The 18,518-nt window shown below is 31.3% G+C and overlaps 5 protein-coding genes across 5 annotated transcripts in view; 3 read left to right on the top strand and 2 right to left on the bottom strand.

The window, feature by feature from the left end:
* Nucleotides 1-423: 423 nt before the first annotated feature.
* Nucleotides 424-3,024, bottom strand: LOC108573685 (beta-catenin-like protein 1). Its single transcript, XM_017936166.1, has 10 exons — nucleotides 2,983-3,024; nucleotides 2,719-2,848; nucleotides 2,210-2,589; nucleotides 1,801-2,132; nucleotides 1,514-1,737; nucleotides 1,271-1,453; nucleotides 1,057-1,204; nucleotides 815-981; nucleotides 573-756; nucleotides 424-512 (listed from the first exon to the last, which is right to left on the bottom strand). Exons 2-10 carry the CDS (start codon nucleotides 2,746-2,748, stop codon nucleotides 424-426), a joined length of 1,737 nt encoding a protein of 578 aa, XP_017791655.1. The 5' UTR covers nucleotides 2,749-2,848; nucleotides 2,983-3,024.
* A 51-nt stretch (nucleotides 3,025-3,075) lies between these two features.
* Nucleotides 3,076-4,108, top strand: LOC108573846 (Golgi SNAP receptor complex member 2). The gene is made up of 3 exons (XM_017936326.1): nucleotides 3,076-3,149; nucleotides 3,240-3,472; nucleotides 3,609-4,108. The coding sequence occupies exons 2-3, from the start codon at nucleotides 3,333-3,335 to the stop codon at nucleotides 4,105-4,107; spliced, it is 639 nt and encodes a 212-aa protein (XP_017791815.1). The 5' UTR covers nucleotides 3,076-3,149; nucleotides 3,240-3,332; the 3' UTR covers nucleotide 4,108.
* A 2,148-nt stretch (nucleotides 4,109-6,256) lies between these two features.
* LOC108573930 (cytochrome c oxidase assembly factor 6 homolog) lies at nucleotides 6,257-7,394 on the top strand. Its single transcript, XM_017936424.1, has 4 exons — nucleotides 6,257-6,328; nucleotides 6,491-6,632; nucleotides 6,751-6,812; nucleotides 7,261-7,394. Exons 2-4 carry the CDS (start codon nucleotides 6,492-6,494, stop codon nucleotides 7,364-7,366), a joined length of 309 nt encoding a protein of 102 aa, XP_017791913.1. The 5' UTR covers nucleotides 6,257-6,328; nucleotide 6,491; the 3' UTR covers nucleotides 7,367-7,394.
* A 158-nt stretch (nucleotides 7,395-7,552) lies between these two features.
* LOC108573614 lies at nucleotides 7,553-12,765 on the top strand. Its single transcript, XM_017936081.1, has 7 exons — nucleotides 7,553-7,651; nucleotides 7,742-8,634; nucleotides 8,709-9,462; nucleotides 9,538-9,943; nucleotides 10,016-10,149; nucleotides 10,235-10,386; nucleotides 10,449-12,765. The coding sequence occupies exons 1-7, from the start codon at nucleotides 7,574-7,576 to the stop codon at nucleotides 12,718-12,720; spliced, it is 4,689 nt and encodes a 1,562-aa protein (XP_017791570.1). The 5' UTR covers nucleotides 7,553-7,573; the 3' UTR covers nucleotides 12,721-12,765.
* Nucleotides 12,766-17,105: 4,340 nt separating this feature from the next.
* LOC108573696 (REST corepressor 3) overlaps nucleotides 17,106-18,518 on the bottom strand; it is a 4,630-nt gene continuing 3,217 nt past the window's right edge. The window contains exons 7-10 of the mRNA XM_017936177.1: nucleotides 18,253-18,341; nucleotides 17,790-17,964; nucleotides 17,310-17,624; nucleotides 17,106-17,232 (exon numbers count right to left, since the gene is read on the bottom strand). Coding sequence (XP_017791666.1) covers nucleotides 17,149-17,232; nucleotides 17,310-17,624; nucleotides 17,790-17,964; nucleotides 18,253-18,341 — 663 coding nt within the window. The 3' untranslated portion in view covers nucleotides 17,106-17,148. The remainder of the gene's footprint in view (nucleotides 17,233-17,309; nucleotides 17,625-17,789; nucleotides 17,965-18,252; nucleotides 18,342-18,518) is intronic.

The following is an 18,518-nucleotide window of genomic DNA, read 5'->3' as shown; positions in this document are numbered from 1 at the left end:
TAATTCATCAATGGGTGAAAAATGTTTCGACGGAGGGTTAAAATAAATTACAAATTTTGAGTATAGAAGGATCACGTTATATCGTGCACTGTAGTACTGTAAATCATGTGACTTGATATGAAGTAATTAACACAACATTGCACTCCGAAGAAAACAACGAATATATCGATTAATCCTATACAATTTGATATAACGCGTATTTCACAGTTATTCGTATAGAGAATAAAAATGCATAAAAAATATATGACACTCGTTTAATCTTTTCATAAACGTCTTTGTTCTTCCCTGCGTATAAAAATGAATATGATAATATTTTTTACACGTGTATTAGATATTCATGCAGAACAGGGTCACTATTTTTGGAAAAGATTTAAAAACGGCAAAAAAATTCGCAATTTTAAATCCTTCATTAAAAAGTATACATCAAAATTTGTCGATTAATTGCAATATGTGTTGTTGCTCCGCTTCCCTCCATTCCGAATCGCCAGCATCGCCAAGATTTCCCGCGTATTCTGATAAAAATAATAAAAATTTACAATTACGCGAAACAACATTCTAGAATGAAAACATACCTCTCATGATGTGTCTGATAGTTTTGAGCGACGCTCTCCTTTGAGCTAAAATTCGTGTTACTCGTTGTTTCACTGCAGGTGGACAACCGGTACATGCTTCTAACAATACGTAATCTACTAATTGCAAGATGAACAACCCACCGTCTAATCTTCTCAGGTACGAGTCTTCTTCATCTTCATCTTCCTATAATTAAGATACAGATGAATATATTTAAAAATGAAACAGTTAAAAATTTACCAACCTTTGTATTTTTTTCCACTTCCTCCACTTTCTCGAGGTATTTAAAATGAAGCTCCATCAATCGATCTACTTTTTCGTAATCATTTTCCGTGAATTTACTCAATAGCCTCTGGCGCTGTTGACCTTTACAATTTCTTAACATACTTGCTATAATTGATACTACATGTTCTACAATAATAAAGTTCTGTCAAAATACTGTTAAGCTACGTGAATTAAAATAAGCCGGATATATTTTTCAATTACCTTCGTGTTCTTCTGCACTAAGCATTCTTTTTCGATTTTTTGTTGGAGTTTTCATGAACAACGGGAATATAGTTCTTAATCCGAGAATATCGACAAATTTACTACAGTTATCTTTTCCGTCCGGGCCATTCATTGCGTGATCTAATACCTGAAGTATGGCATTATAATTTATCAACATTGTAACATAATAAACATCATTCAAATTTCTTTTTACCTTAAGAGACCCATTCCTAGACATTTTCTTTTCTCGCAACATTAAATTCATAAGTTGTAATCCCTCCCCCCTTAAAAATCTATCCCTGTTTACAGTTGCCATTAGGCTTGAACACAGTACATTAAATAAATTTTCCATCATTTCCTGCTCCTCAGCCGTTTGAGGATCGTGCCTTTTGTAATACTGAAATTAATGTAAATTACTTAAAAGAAGCATTAAAAGATAAAAAAAAATTATACATACTGCTAGTTGTTGCAGTAATACATCAATTCCATCAAGTTCACCAAGAAGTAGCCTGTTTTCTGGTGTGTTTTGTAAAAGAATAGATAAAAGTTCACTAGCATAAAGTTTATTAGCATCAAATGGTGTTTTTGCTTTAATTCTTCGTAACAGCCATTGCATTAATCCTTGTTTTCCTGCATCAGCACATAGCTCTGGCCTGAACTCCAAAAGATTTTCAAAGATAGCTAAAAACCCAACACAATACTTTAATATAACAATTAAAAATTCCCTGACATAAATACAATTACCTAAAGTATTGTAAACTCCATCACTCTCTTCTTTTACTGATTCATCCAGTCTTTCTAAGTTTTGCACAAGAAGAGCACAAACTTGTTGCTCTAATAAAGCATCAATTAATGTATCTGCACCTTCTTGGCTTTCGTGTAAAATATCAACATCTGTCAACTCCTGTAAAAGATCCACAACCCCAACTGCTATGTCTGTATTCTCATGTGACAATAATTCAAGCAGAGATGGTACAGCACCTAGCTCTACCATTAATGGATAGAGATCTGGATTGGTAGCAACAACATGAAGTTCCTGAAGAGTCTCGTGCAATTCCACTTCTGATTCCATAAATCTGTAAAGTTCAAAATTATAGTTCATGTGTAATGTTCAAGTTTGATCTCCAATGCATGTTGTTTAAATACGACATACTTCTCTGGTTGATCAGGAAATTTCACCCTCATTTCTTGATTCCTAAGTGCTCTCTTTTCAAATAAGAGAACCATTCTTTTAAGTGTTGCTTCATCCAATGCCTCTACTTCAGGAGCTTCAGTTTCTACATATTTTAAAATATCCTGCTTTTCCTTTTCTGTCAACTGTGGTTCAACTACATCATTCGCTGGAGAAGGTAAAGCAGCTCTGATAGGTGTAGGTGGTTCATTGCTTCTAACCGGAGTTACTTCAATTTCTCTAGGCTGTCTTTGACGTGCATGATATGGAGTTTTAATCACTCTCTTTGGTTTTTTGGCATTTTCCCACTCATCCTCGTCATCTTCTTCTCCTGCTACAGGTCTTTTAGGTGTGTTCGGTGGCTACACATTATAAACATGAAATTAACAGCAATTAAAAATAATTTGCACTTTGTGTAGTTAGGTTAACAGAAAAATTTCGACAGTAAACTTTTTAAGCGTGTTACAGATAATATTTTATTACGAACGTACTTTGTACGAGAGTAATTCACCGATATCCATTTGTCAAAATGATTGATTTCCTCTTAAAACGAATTACGTACAACAAACGCGATTCAGTCGCCAGCCTTAACCGATATATTTCATTATTATAAGTAACTCCCTGAAAATGTCAAAAAATTACACATATTGCGTTACACTATAAAAATGGACCATTTAACCGAAGAATAAATTGTTCAATTATATTTATTAACGTATGTAAATTTCTCATTATTTATAAAAATGTTTCCTACATACTAATTATTCCTAAAGATGTCAGTAGTTTCCATTTCATTCAATAGGAGAATACTATTTCACTTTTGATGACTTAAAAATAATATAGTTTTTATACTTTTTGCCACGTCATAAATAAAAAATGTTATCGAAATTTTCATTAATTGTTGACGATTTACAGTCTTTTCCAAGTACGATATTTTTGACATTCCTGTTTTTTATATTAATAAAAAAACCTTCGAATGGTATTACCAAATAGATTTTGATAACCACTGTTACAGGTATTTCGTCTGACATTAGTGTTTGTAGTACGTAAGTACACGTCATAACTTTCGTAAATATTAATGGACAGCTGAAACTATTTATTTAAAAATATGGAACCGTTGTACCATCAAACAAATATATTAGTTCAGGAAACACAACACCTTTTCTCACAACTAGGGCAAAAAACGCCTAACCTGGACGTTAAAGATATAGAAAACAACATAGAATCAAAAATAAATCTCATCAACAGGTAGTTATTTAAAAAAACCTTTATTTTATACATATTAAACAGAGTATTCATAGATTTACATATACATTTACTCTATATTTGCATAAAGAAATACACAAATTTCAGATTTTATTCATTTTATGCAATTATTTTTTAGTAACTGTGAAAGATTAGATATATTGTGTCTTAAAGGCCCTATATATCAAAGACAAAATGCTAAGATGCGGGTGGATCAATTGAAATATGATAGCCGTCATCTTACAGCTGCCTTAAATTCTTGGCGCAATAAAGTGATTAAAAAGCAAAGAGAAGAGGCTGAAAGAGAGGCATTGTTATCTAGACAGTTTACCACAAATGATCATGTTGATATCATGATAGATCCTAATACACAACACAATTATAGTTTACAAAATGCACTTCAAGGTATGGATGATCTTCTTCAAAGTGGAAGTAGTATCTTGGGTAGCTTAAGATCACAAAGACTAACTTTAAAAGATGCTCACAAAAAATTAATAGACATTGGAAATGCATTAGGACTTTCAAATACCACAATGAGACTAATAGAACAGAGAGCAAGACAGGATGGATTTATTTTAGTTGGTGGAATATTATTCACATGTATTGTTATAATTTTAGTTATAATTTATTTCAAATAGGGACAGCATCTCTCATTTTTAATTATATGTAAGGTGATACAATTAACTCTTGTTAATGACATAAAAAGCAGATGTTTCTAATACTGTATAAAGAAAGTTGACAGACATGTTTTTATTACATGAGAGATATACAATATATTTGAATTAGCAGTGTTGAATGCTTCAACCTTTATACGTTAAATTAAATGTTGCAATTTAAAATTGAAATTTGTAATTGTTGCTAATTACATATTAATAAACATGTATTTGTATACAATAAAATAAGAATTAAAAAATATATACTCAAACATTAGGCAAGTTACACTTTAATTCGTTCAATTATGTATTTCGTTAATAAATTATTATTAACGATTATTAATTTATTATCAGTTGTATGTCACTTTGATAAGTGTAAATTTAGATAGAAACAAATTACGATATATTTCTAACAACCACAATTAATTCACATGTTGATATATGGCAAGCTATATTTAAATATAAAGTAAAATTATGATTGTGGTTACATTTAGTTCGTTATAAATATGCACATATGTGTGTAAGCGCGCTGAAATTAAGGAGATTCGAATGAGAATCACAGAATGTAGACCTCACGGTTGGTTTACATGAGTTGCGTAGCGTGAACTATACAAGTAACTTAAGTATTAATTTATTTAACGTTATTTATACGTATTGTATTAAAATAAAAGCATATGCTTCTTTATTTACGCGCTATTTAAGTAAAAATTTAATGCCTTTGTTACGTGGGTTCTTGGGGAATTTGAGAGAATTGTCGCCCGTGGAGTACTGAAGTACTCTGCTCACAATGATTTTAGGAAGTTAAATGAATAAAGAAAACTAACGTTGAAACTTTTAATAAACTAATAAATAACTTAATAAATAACTTGACTGGAACAATAACGAAATGTTTAAATATAACTTTATTACGAGATAATACGTCTGAGCTCTTTGAATGAAGAAAATTGAATTGCCTGTTCAGACGTCGTTGACTATTATTTATAATGTTTTACAAGCTTTTGTTAAAACAATCGTCACCAATTAAACTAAACATCTTGAATAAAGTTATCTAAGGACGAATTTGATTGGTTCTCAACATTTGTTTATCAATACATATTTCCTTTAAAGCGAGTGTTTTACACCTCAGCAATGCTTTGTCCATAGCGACATTGCAAATAGTAATCGATGAGATTTACTGCACACTGTATGTACTTGTTTTGGGTTCTTTTGTTCATTGCTTCGGCTACACCGCTGTACAATTTGAATTTGGCGCGCTTTAACATTCACACTACGAGGCGCCACATAACACCAGATACAGACCGCCCTAAAGCCACGTTCATGGGCATGCACGACGAGCGATTAAAACTACGTTCACGCGATAGCGTAACACATTATTATCATCTGAGTAATAAATCAATGATTTCTATGTATAGTGAGTTGCCATGATATTTCCCAAAATCCTAAAACAACTCAATGTAAGTTACTTATATTCGATAACGACAATAAATCATGCTTGCGAGAACATTGACTCGTATCTAAGTGTTACAAAAAAGAAAAAAAAGAATTAAATAACTGCAAAGCTGATCACCTGAACTTATAGAAAAAACCAGAAAAGAGATCTATTCGGTCAGGAATACCCTTTACGTAATTCCATATTCTGGTGACGAGTCGCAAAATCTAAAATCACTCATTAAGTCAACACGGAAAATATTATATATCTACATATAATTTATAAAATTATTGTAGACATTATAAACCAAAATTTACATATTTTTGTTAAAATATTTTTCAGTTTATTGTTTTAAAGATAAAAGATTCATAATTTATACAGAAATGGATGTGTAAATGATGAATACAATCTTTTGTTGTGTACGCATATACGCATCTTCATTCTGTTAAGAACTCGAACATTGTTTAGTAAAATTGTGTCTATTTTTATAAGTAACCTACAGTATAATTCATATTCAATATAAGAAAATGAATTAATAAATTATGTCGCCACGTTATATTTCTGGAAATCGTTTTTATATTTAAGAACGAATTTCATTTTTTTTCGTCATTTTGAGTGAAGAGACTGCACATGTTACTGCAAGATTATGTAATCATTTTGTTTTATTTTAAGGTTCTTAAGGTTCTGTAAAAATAAGTGTTTGTGATATATTTCGAATTCACAAGTGAAAATTCATTCATGTGCTGCAGAGTTTTATTTTCAAAATAGTTGATTTAGGTAAGTAGAAGTTATTTTCTTTGGCTTTGCCCATTATAGTTTCTTTTATTATTTTAAAATTTATTAAAAAAGACAGGGAGGAGAGATATCTATTAATAGGAAATTAAATATAAATATAGAATAAGGTGAACAAAAACAAATATTAACATTGGATCATTTTAGAATGTCTTTCCCAAGTAAAGAAGACCGTACAAGGTGTTGGAATCATAGGGATGAATATTGGAAGTGCCTTGATGATGGTAAAACAGAATTAGAATGCAAAAAATTTAGAGAGCAGTATGAAAAATTTTGTCCTGCACTATGGGTAAGTTCTACATATTGCAAGATTGATTGTATTAATAAGAAATAATAAGAAATCATTTTTCTGTATGTAATGCTTCTCAATTTTTAATGATATCTTCACATTTATCATTTTTTACCAGGTAAAACACTTTGATCGTAAGAGAGAGTACTTGAAATTCAAAGAGCAACTAGAACAAGGGGGGTATGTTCCTGGAGAGCAAAATGCAATATAAGATATAAAACTAATTTAGTGACTGTAACTTATAATTTATTACATTTCAACTAATAGTTACTGAACTACTTTCAAATTAAGTTTTCTTATTTTTATTACTTATAATAAACTGAATACTTACAAAGTAACATAAATCTGTCTTATTATATTGTATAATGATCCTTAATCCATTATATTAAAAGCAGTTAACTTTTTTCTTCTTCAGTATTATAATTTGATATATAGAAAGTTTTATGCAGAAGGCTGATTTGATGGCTGCTGAATAATATGCTTATTTACATAATTTATTATCTTTCGAGCTTTTTTTAATATTTTTTATGGCTTTGCAGGAATTAATTATGTTTTTTATTTACTTTTATATTAGCTAAAATAAAAAATAAAGCTTTAAACAAACAACATTATTACCTATTAATTACAGGACATGTACCCTTGATGGAGATAAAATAGAGGGGCCTGATTCAACTGCACAAACTTCAAAAGCAGTTTTTAATTTTCAAACAACAAATATAAATTCATATGATTAGCGGACGGCAGTTTACTGAAAACGAACTTTCCGGCGGGACGGCTGAGTGGAAGTAGAGGCCGCCACACTCTCGTTCATTCCACTCAGCCTCTCACTCATTCTCTCAGGTTATATTCACAATATAAACATCCTCAAATCGGGAACAAGAATACAAATAACATTCACAATTAACCAATGGAAATGTTTGTTCCTGAATTATAATAACAAAATGTGTACAAAAAATATGGAATTGAATCATATAATTAAAGAATTGCAAACCTGTACAGAGGACACTATTATTTTCAGAGTCAGTCTTTGTTAGAACAGTAATCACATAGTTTCATTTACACCTTGTGTGTTATTTTAAGCATAAAGTAATTTATTTTTATCTTTTTAGAAGTTGATAAATTTTGCTTCATCATGCAAAGAATCATGGGATGATGAATATATAAAACAATGGCAACCAGTTCTGGTACATATTATAGAAATCTTCATTCCAAATACAGAAATAAGAAGAGAAAGGACATTATTGGCTTCCCACACATTTTTCGTTTTACTATCAATGCAGCCTACTTCGGTTCTTCTAAAAGATACTTTTACTAATTTTTTAACGTTTAAATGTAACGAAGTATACGTATTCGATAAAAAATACGGTATCAACGAACCCGAATTGTTCAAACTAATTTGTGCTCACGGGTATTTACAAGCGAATCGTAAGGAAATGTACTCCAATGACATTTGTCTTCTAATTTTTGATCTTATATTCGAACATTGCGTAAGGTATACGAAACATTCTTATTTCGCGTATAAAATATTATACATGTGGTTGCAAAGAACTATGAATACAAATCTTTGGAGCACATGCTCGGCGGACTTACACATCGAGCAGCAACTTGAAAAAATTATTTTCTCAAATTGGCATAATGCTATCAATGAAATAAATAAGCAAAATTCAGCGCTTATTTTTAATATGTACCTGAAAATTATGGATAAAAAGTATAGTGGATACCTAGAATATCTATTTAAGCATTGCGTCGATACAATTTCATGGCAGAACGAATTAAAGTACGATATACTCGCAGAGATTTGTGAAGTCTGGGACAAAATTGAAGTTATGACGTCCCGTGACTTTTTACTTTCTCTGTGTACAAGCTTAACGAAATATTATTTGCGTTCAGCGGGTACGAAAGTTTACCTTGCCATTGTAAAAAAGTTAAGCGAAAATGAGTGGGAAAAAGCATTTGGAGATATAATAAATTATCTCTTCCATCATTGGGAATCAGTGGAAAAGTGAGTTGAAGTACTTACTTAGTCCTTGTGTATGATCAAAATTTGGAGTTAAAATATGACGATTTTGATTGCAGTGAAAACTATGATGCTCTTCAGTTACTCTGGAAACACTGGCTTAAACCAGTCGTTAAAAAATACAGAAATATCTTACCGTATTTATGGGAATTGACCAGAGATATAAAGACGCATTTTATCCGTTCGCATCTTCAAAAAATCGCCTGTGAAATGCATATTGTTCTTCCACAACAAGCAAGCGTTGAGTGTTATATATATCGCAGTAACAAGATCGTGAGATTGAACGGATTTGCCATAAACTGTTATGAAGCGATTAACATTTACAATGAGAATAAAGATCGATTCTTTACAATTAGAAATTTTCTATGGCACAATGCAAATAGTACAACAGTCTATATGAGAGATAGGATTGTGAAATATTTTAAAGTATTTTATGCTAATGTCTTAAAGATGTGTGATAGCAGAACAGACTGCATACATGATGTATACTATATCACATATTGGCTGCATGAATTTCTATTAGATTGCTTTGAACTAGGTTCTTGTTATCAAAGAAACATTCTAGGAATAAATTTATATGAAGCTATACTTTCTTTTACCGATGGGCATGTGATAAATAAATCCAATAATATGGAAAATACATTGATAGAAAAACATTTGAAAACTACTGACAATTGGAAATTTACAAACAAAAGAAGTTTAATTGTTTTAATAACACTTGCGTTAAATTCTACGCTTGATGTTAAACGAATAGCCATTTCTGTTATTCTTAAATACTTCGATAAAAATATTTTATCTGACATGGACAAACGTGTAAGAAATTATCCTTTTACCATCAAATTTTTTTTATCTTAGAAAAATTATTTAAAAAAAGTATGATTCATTTAGGCATTATTCGGGATGGTATTGAATAGTAATACCTGGAACCGTGACGATACCGAAAGTGGCGCAACTCTTATGTTAATTTTAGCAAATTGGCTACCTCCTATAGACAATGTCCTGGTAGTAGATGAACACGGAAGAGACATAGATTATAATAATTCAAAATATTCAAACTACTTATTAATTAAAGCTACAAAGCAGTTAACTGACATGAAAAGAAATATACACCTAACAGTTTTATACCAGCATCATCCATTTTATGGTTTAATGGCAGCTTTATTAAATATTACTTTTCGCAATGGCCCGGAAAGTTCCTGCTTGACCTTACAGTTTGTCGAAAAAACATTAGATCTATTGGAAGATGCTGTAGATTTCGTCCTAGCTAAGCTTTATTTGGGATCAAAGAATAATGGTACACCCTATTCAATTTTTAAATCAGCTGAAACTCAGCTAAAATAATTAAATTTTTTAATCGAAATTTTAGAGAATTATTCATCATCGTTCGCGAAAACGGGATTAGCAATTAATACAATGATTGAAAATAGCAAGTTAGATGATAACGATTTTATCTTGAAAGTTACTGGATTAAAAATTTACAACATTTGGAAGTGTTTAAAAGTAAATATCTTATTTTTTTTACACTTTCAGAAAATACATTTCGTCTGTAACCGAAATAAAATAATCAAATGTTTTTTTCATGCAGATCTCCTGTGAGATAGCTAGTGAAATAGGTGCATTAATGTATACAGACGAAACGGTCAGGCGTTCCATTAATATTATCGTTACTGTATTACTCAGATGTAGACATAAAGGTGCAGTGGACGCTGCGGGTACAGCAATAGGACATTTAATGAGGTATAAATGAAGTTAATTCACAGAAAAGTGATCTTACACTTATATGAAATTAATCGTTTCAGATGTTTATGCAAAGAATCTAAGTATTCTGATTTGCCAAAAGAACATATATTATGTATATTAGAACATCATTCTAAACTATATTTAAAAAGTATCACAAGAGTTGATGTGTTATCAATAATGTTTCATAGAATTGTCCTTAGCGATAATCGAAAGGATAGACCTCTTCTACATTTTGCTGTAAAAAGATTGTTAAATATTCTGGACAATACTTGCGACGACATTTTCAAGTGTACAAAGGCCCAACCTAACTCACCATCGGCGAGATATTTACATTTCTTACGGGCTTTAGTGTCTGATAAAGAAATGCACGCACAGTTGATCCCGTATATAGAAAGAATTTCACTGACCTGTTTCAGATATATGCAATGCGAAGTATGGAACATAAAAAATGCTAGTCTACAATTGTTTGGGTCAATAGTACCAAGATTAGTAGGTCAAAATTCTGGTGACAAGTTAGAATTTGGAAATAGATACTCAACTAATCATTTTGTCACGCATTATCCTGTGCTCGCAGATTACATTATGGAAGAATTGCAGAGATTCTTGTCTATGTGCAAGGAACGTCCCACCGCGCTATATCCACATTCGAGTATCGTTCACATTCTTATACTTCTGTCACAATTTTCAAGTAGCGCTTGCAACTTGATCGATTACTCTTCGCAAAACTATGTTTTACAAGTGAAATATTTACTTCATATGTTCTTCAAAAGTCCCATTTTACATGTTAGACTTTTAGCTGCGAAAGCGTACGCGGGCTTGACAGATTTTTTACAAATTGAACTTACTTTTGAGAAATTAAAACGGACAATTTCTTCCTGTCGGAATATTAATTTGATCCATGGATATTTATTGGCAATGAAATTTCTGAAGGAAAAATTTTCCGTTGAAATGGAAAATATGAACTTGCGTTCAGATGTTAAACAGTATAAAAAACTAAGACTTCGAGATATATCAGAAATTTGGAACAATAACCCACAAAAATGTTATATATTAGAAAAGCTATTTCTACAACTACAAGAAACATTTACCGATGAATTATACCACTTTAACGTAAACGTATCCCTGCTTTCTTCCGAGAAAACAAAACCAGGATTTTTCCAATTCATTAATCATTCTACAAAATTGTATGCAGACTACATTAACCGTACAAATAATATTGATATTGTTATTGTACAGACAATTTTGGACTCCTCTTGTATCGATCAAAGTATTTCTTTTATAAATCATGTATCACCTTCTGTACCAGTGATGAGAATCGTTCTTAAGAATTTAATGTTGAACAAACACAATGAATTACTTCTTAGTAGAATGACTAATTATGTTCTTAAAACTTTAAAACATTGTCCATTATCGGACATAAAAGAAATTTCGTTTGCCGAGATAGTGAATCTTTCAAACGGTCCAGTTCCCTTACCGGAGATGTTAAAAGACGTATTGGTAATAATATTTTATGACAACATGGAAATGATATTTCCACTACTGTTCCATTATGTTGTTTTCTATAGTATGCACCCGGATGAACATTTTAGACGATTAGCAGCGGAATATATGCATTTATCGGTTCGTCGTTTCACAGAATTTACAAAGAAATGTAAATTAATTATTTTACATGGCTGTCTAATTTTACTAAAAGATGAAATCCCTGAAATAGGTGAAACTATAGCGAAGAGTTTAAGAATATATGTTCTACCAACAATTAGTACCAAGTATGATATGTTAGAACATGGCGAATATATATATCAAAAATTATTATTCGAAGTCATGGCTGAAAGATTAAATTTTTCTAAGGAAAAGGACATGAATTTACTTTTTATGAAGTTGTTCACTATGAGTATTGAGAAGAATTTCGGAACAGAATGTCTAATGGCGAATTTAAACGACGATGATTTATTGTATAGATATAATTACTATAGAGAGGAGTCAAAATTTCTAAATCTTTGTTTTTACTACATGAAACGAAGGCACAACCGTGATAAGTACCCTACAAAAGATGATACGACAGAATGTAATAATGAAAATGATCTACACATTGTAAATCAGATTGAAAAGATACATCAATTCGAACAAATGTGTTATTCGGACGTGACAACAACTGTTTCATATAGGCATTGCACAGCTCATTTATTAATTAAGCAAAGACTTGTAACATCCGAGTACAGTAATGATTCTGATTCTGATGAATCTGAAGCAGAAAGGAATTTGAGCCAGATTGTGAACCAGCTTGAGAACCAGCTTACGCACCTCATATCCCGTGTTTTAGCTTGCGAATGAAAGAGAAGGATGAAACGAGAGTCAAGGCAATCAAGCGATTTAAACACCAACTTTTTTAATTTTACATTTTTTTATCTGAAATTTTTCTTAACATATTGGTGAGATTTTTCTGATGAAAATAAGATCAAACGCGATATTATTTGAACAACATTTACTTATTAATACTTATTGAGTGATTAATTTCATTTAATAATATATCACTTTGGATGAATTACAAAAATGAATTGCTAGAAAAATACATTAAATACCTGTACAGATTGTCCGTCGAATGTGGAGGGAAAGACACCGTTTGGTGAACAGTGTGGGAATCGGGATACCATTCGGTGAATAGTGTGAGTGAGAATCGAGACACCGTTTGGTGGACAGTGTAAGAATCAAAACACCGTTCGGTGGACAGTGTGAGAATCGAGACACCATAATAATAATAATAATAATAATAATAATGTACAATTTTAATGAAATAAATGGTAAGAAACATTACTTGGTAAATAATAACTTAACTTTCTTTATCTAACACACGGTACTCTTGTTATCCTTGTCTAACTCGTTTCTCTAGTGGTATCCTTATCTACCCCCTATTTCTTTCCTTGTCTAACTTACAGAGGATACATTCCCTCCTTTTCTGTCTTCCCGTTTCTTTTCTATCGTATGGCACATATTTGTAAATAACAAAATAAATTCTTCATAATTAGCAATTAATAACTTTGTTTTTCTTTTAATTGCAAATTTAAGGCCACCTACAAATTCTAAGGTTGTGTGTTAAGGTATTCTCGAAATAAATGCTTTTTAACCCATCAAAGTACACAAGAGATATTTAATAGACCTGAATAAATACATCTGTACACCTTACGGAGAATACGAATGTGTACACATTCACAAAGCTTATAACTTTTTTTCTTTATGTATTTACATTATGCTACATATATTAATCGTATCAGAATATTATAGAAAATTTTGAACGATCATAGAATATAATATGGTATGTTACACATCGCTTGGTTTTTCATCCTTTAATGTCCCGTTTTTTTTTTTCATACTTTTATCATATCTACAATGTGTGTGTGTGTGTGTGTGTGTGTGTGTGTGTGTGTGTGTGTGTGTGTGTGTGTGTGTGTGTGTGTGTGTGTGTGTGTGTGTGTGTGTGTGTGTGTGTGTGTGTGTGTGTGTGTGTGTGTGTGTGTGTGTGTGTGTGTGTGTGTGTGTGTGTGTGTGTGTGTGTGTGTGTGTGTGTGTGTGTGTGTGTGTGTGTGTGTGTGTGTGTGTGTGTGTGTGTGTGTGTGTGTGTGTGTGTGTGTGTGTGTGTGTGTGTGTGTGTGTGTGTGTGTGTGTGTGTGTGTGTGTGTGTGTGTGTGTGTGTGTGTGTGTGTGTGTGTGTGTGTGTGTGTGTGTGTGTGTGTGTGTGTGTGTGTGTGTGTGTGTGTGTGTGTGTGTGTGTGTGTGTGTGTGTGTGTGTGTGTGTGTGTGTGTGTGTGTGTGTGTGTGTGTGTGTGTGTGTGTGTGTGTGTGTGTGTGTGTGTGTGTGTGTGTGTGTGTGTGTGTGTGTGTGTGTGTGTGTGTGTGTGTGTGCGTGTGTGTGTGTGTGTGTGTGTGTGTGTGTGTGTGTGTGTGTGTGTGTGTGTGTGTGTGTAAGATGAAGTAAGTTTTCATAATTACAATTCACTAAATATTTAAATATTTTACAATTATTAATACATCTTATGTTACAAAAAGAAAGAAAATTTGAAATAATTTGCTATTCACTTCTGATCGCGATAAATTTTCTCGTTGGTGTCTGCAAACTACTTTTCCTAGCAGAGATAGCCCTAGCGACTATTTGATCCGCCTCCGTGATATGTCGCTAACGATTACAGTAAATTTCTTTGGTGATCATCATCTCTATTTACATCGGTGTTTATATTAATAATTTCTAAGGTGTATCTAATCTCACAATCATCTTCAGGAATAACAATTTTTTTCTTTTTCTCGACAAAGAAATTGTGCACACACACTTGCGAGTGTTTCTTTTCTATTTTTTTTTCTTTTTTTATTAACATTAAGTAGCAGACACTACCTAGACAAATATTAAACTAACGGTATTTATTACTATTGCTATTAACAGTAAATGTAGATGGTATACACATGAAACTATATAGTGAACTAAGTAAAAAATTACAATTATCTGAGGTTTTAAATCGTAAAGCAATGAAAACCCATTGGAAGTCAATGCTTTTAGACAAAAAAGAAAAACAAAACTGTCTAATGATAATTATTCCATTTCAAACTAAAGTTTCACGTATTTTACAATTAATGTAACAATCGAAATCTTCGACAGAAATGACACCATTAAATAATTTCTTTTAAAATAGATTCGTGTAAGCAAAAGATTTAATACATTTTATACTTGTTCGAATATTTAACATCATGGCATGAACAATTATCTCCGGAAATTTGTCAAAAGTGTCTTCTCTTTTTTTTTTTTTTTGCTTTTGTATTTTATCCAATTAAAATTATTTGATGTAAATTTCTATTACGAGTGAAATACTCCTCTACTTGCAGGAGTATAAAAGCTTGTGCTTGTAATCATAGAAGCACCGTTATCCTTTAATACGTTGCATAATTTTGCATAATACAGTAGAAGTATCAGGAACCATTATTTTGTTTCTCTCTTCTTTTTTTCTTTTTACACAGTTGGATTGAATATGCAGCAGCAAGCCATAAAAATATATTCTCCTTAATTTGATATCTTTAAATAGCACGATTTTCAACCCCTCAAATTCATTATTCTATAAAACTAATAAAAGAAATCTTCATTGTGATATATCTTTGATAAAATATAAAATACTTTTTGTTAAAATTTCAATGAAACGGTATTCCTTTCCTTGAGCATCATTTTTCTAGCGACAAAACGTTCGTCAAGATCATTGCTGTTTCATATTTTAAATAAAATAACTTGATGGCAATGATCGTGTCGAATATTTTCTTTCCTAATATTCTCACAAATGCCGTAAAATTGTATCATATTTGAAATTGCTATTAGTAATGTTCCATGTAATCGTTATTGATAACCTGAACGATTAAAAGTTGGAAGAAGTGTGGAAACTTCTCTTTCCTTTCCAATATCTTTTTTATTTTTATTTTTTTTTTATAAGGAATGGAAGATTGTCTAATATTTAACAAATTTTAATGTTATTATGTAGCTTGAATCTACAAGTAAAAAATGTCTTCTCATCTTCCGAATTCATTAATCTTTTTTTTTTGTGTGTGTTTTTTCATTCTTTTTTTATACGCCCAGAAATGCATAGGCAGAAATATAAGAAATTTCATCCGGTACCAAGATCTTATGTAATAGTGAGATAACGAGTAAAGTTGTGTCAAAAACGTTTTACGTGAATGAAATATAAATAAACAATTTCTCTTTTGATATTCTTTTTGTTTTATCTGTATTTTTTTACTCTAATTTCTGTAACACAAATCATTGTAAATTTCTTATAAATTTTTTCGACAAAAAATGCATGCAAAACATGAAATCGGTACAAACGTAACAGTATTACAGCGATGAAACTTCACAATAATATCTAGTTAATATTTGAGCACGGGTAAAAAATCGTTGGAATAATGAAATAGTCACAAGATACCTTGATTATCCGTGTATGAAATTGTCATTAATTCTCTGATGTACAAATTATTCTGTTTTCTTTTTTTCCATAGTTGTCATCAAGCAATACATAATTTATTTTAACATTGTAAACTATATCACTTTCTTTTTATTATCTTTATAATCTTATCAATTCTTCATCCGTTTATTAATTTTTTAATCTTCCCTCATTCGAAATAAGTAATTTCGTATTTTAAATTACTTTCATTAGTTAAAATGAGACTTTAACGTCCCTTATGCATACCTAGTAATATTATATGCTACAGAATACAATCAATTTACTCCAAAGAAAAATTAATTTATGCATCCGCAATTACGTACAATGGATATTTAAAAATGCTTATTATATTTGCATTTGGATGCAAATTAATTTAATTAAATTTATTTCTTCTCTTAGACGTGTATGCTAAATGTCTTTAATGGAATCACATTTTTTTTTTACTCATATTGCTTAATAAAAATTCCATTTCAGACATATTACAGAATATAATTATACTAAAATTAAGGCTATCTGAGAATAAATTCACACATTTCTTTTCTATATTAATAATTCATCCATATATGCATTTATATGGATCAGTGAACCATGCGTAAGTTCTATGAGAATTGTTGCTTGTACCTGGTGCTCGTAATGCGAAATCGCACCAGTTTAAGGGCCAAAGCGATACAACTAATAATAGAAATTGCAAAACTCAATTGAATTATGGACAAATACCTTTTACATGATATTATCGATTATCAAAGTGCCTGTGATTATTTTTCTCACGTTTGGTATTCAAAAGTATAGTCATTTGTTATTTAGCCGTCTGTCCAAGACCCACAGATGATTTCGTTTTTTGCGATGATTCAGCTGTTTCGTTCGGCTGATCGACATCCATCTGAAACATTCACAGTCAAGAGTTTAATGATTAGTACTACGTAACAATGTAAACAGAGTATCTCATAGATATCGTACCTTCTCTTCCTTTTCATCGTCAATTAGTATCGGACCATTTTCAGCCTCGTATTCTTTTAAAACCGCATCTAAGTTATACCTCCGTCGATAATTCACGAAAAACGATCGTAAATGAGCTTCCGTCTTGGTTCCAATTACATCAGCGATCGCAGAAAAATCTTTTCCATATTTCCTAACACCTTGAACGGCTAATAGTAGTTCATCGTTTGTCCAACGGGCATTTATACGACTCGATACTTCTGGTGGTCGCAAATCATCGATACCATCGGCCGTTTTGCGTTTCAATGCGCTAACTTGTTGTTTGTTCGATTGTATCTGTATATTAAAAAGTTAAAAATATTTTATTTAGTAAGTTCAGATTTTTTAATGAAGTGATAATAAAGAAAAAATATCGATTTTCATAAAAAAAAAAATGTATCCACACGTTTGATGTTATTTACTGTTTTTAATTCTTTTTAATTTTTTTTTATAAAAACGTACTTGGCGTTTTAAGCTAACAATTTCGGTGTCAATTGCTTGTAAACTGTTGTTCGCTTGATTGGGTTGGCCAGCCAATGCCGCTAAATCATCGTGATTAACAACGAGACCGCGAGGTGGTTTTCTTTTATTTGTACGACCTGGCATGGAACTTAACGGTCTTGCTACCCCAGTTCGCCTAAATCATTTGAATAAATTTGTAATGTATAACTTCTGATTCATCAAAATTATCATATCTGATCTACAATTATTTTCATTTTACAAATTCTTGAATAATATTAGTCAGTGCATCGATAAGAATGCTCATGCATTAGTAATGAAAATTATTGTACTTATTAAATATTTAGACTTCATTCTCTGTATTCCGTTGGTACACAATGAAACACGTGCATGATCATTCTCATTTGAAAAAGGGTCCAACAATTTTTTTAATTACTGATGTTTAATTTGACTTGCACTCACTGACCTCCAGTGCAGATAGCAGCTGTGACACGCATGTCCTTTCGGCGTCGCACGAACACTATGACAAGCAACGCCACAGTTGCTACACGAGCCCTACAACACATAATACCCTTTTAAAATAAGTTCTGACAATCCCCCCACCCTCTCCCTCCGTCTTTTCAAACATTTATCTAAACTAATCTCTAGGAATAATCTTTCTTTTTTTTTTTTTTTATGATAAAGAAAACAAAAAGAGAACGATGGAATATGTACATAGGCATCTTTAAAATT

Source organism: Habropoda laboriosa, unplaced genomic scaffold, assembly GCF_001263275.1.
Source record: "Habropoda laboriosa isolate 0110345459 unplaced genomic scaffold, ASM126327v1 scaffold20, whole genome shotgun sequence".
NCBI lineage: Eukaryota > Metazoa > Arthropoda > Insecta > Hymenoptera > Apidae > Habropoda > Habropoda laboriosa.
Note: the sequence above shows the minus strand (reverse complement) of the source record. Positions and strands in the feature narration are given on the sequence as shown.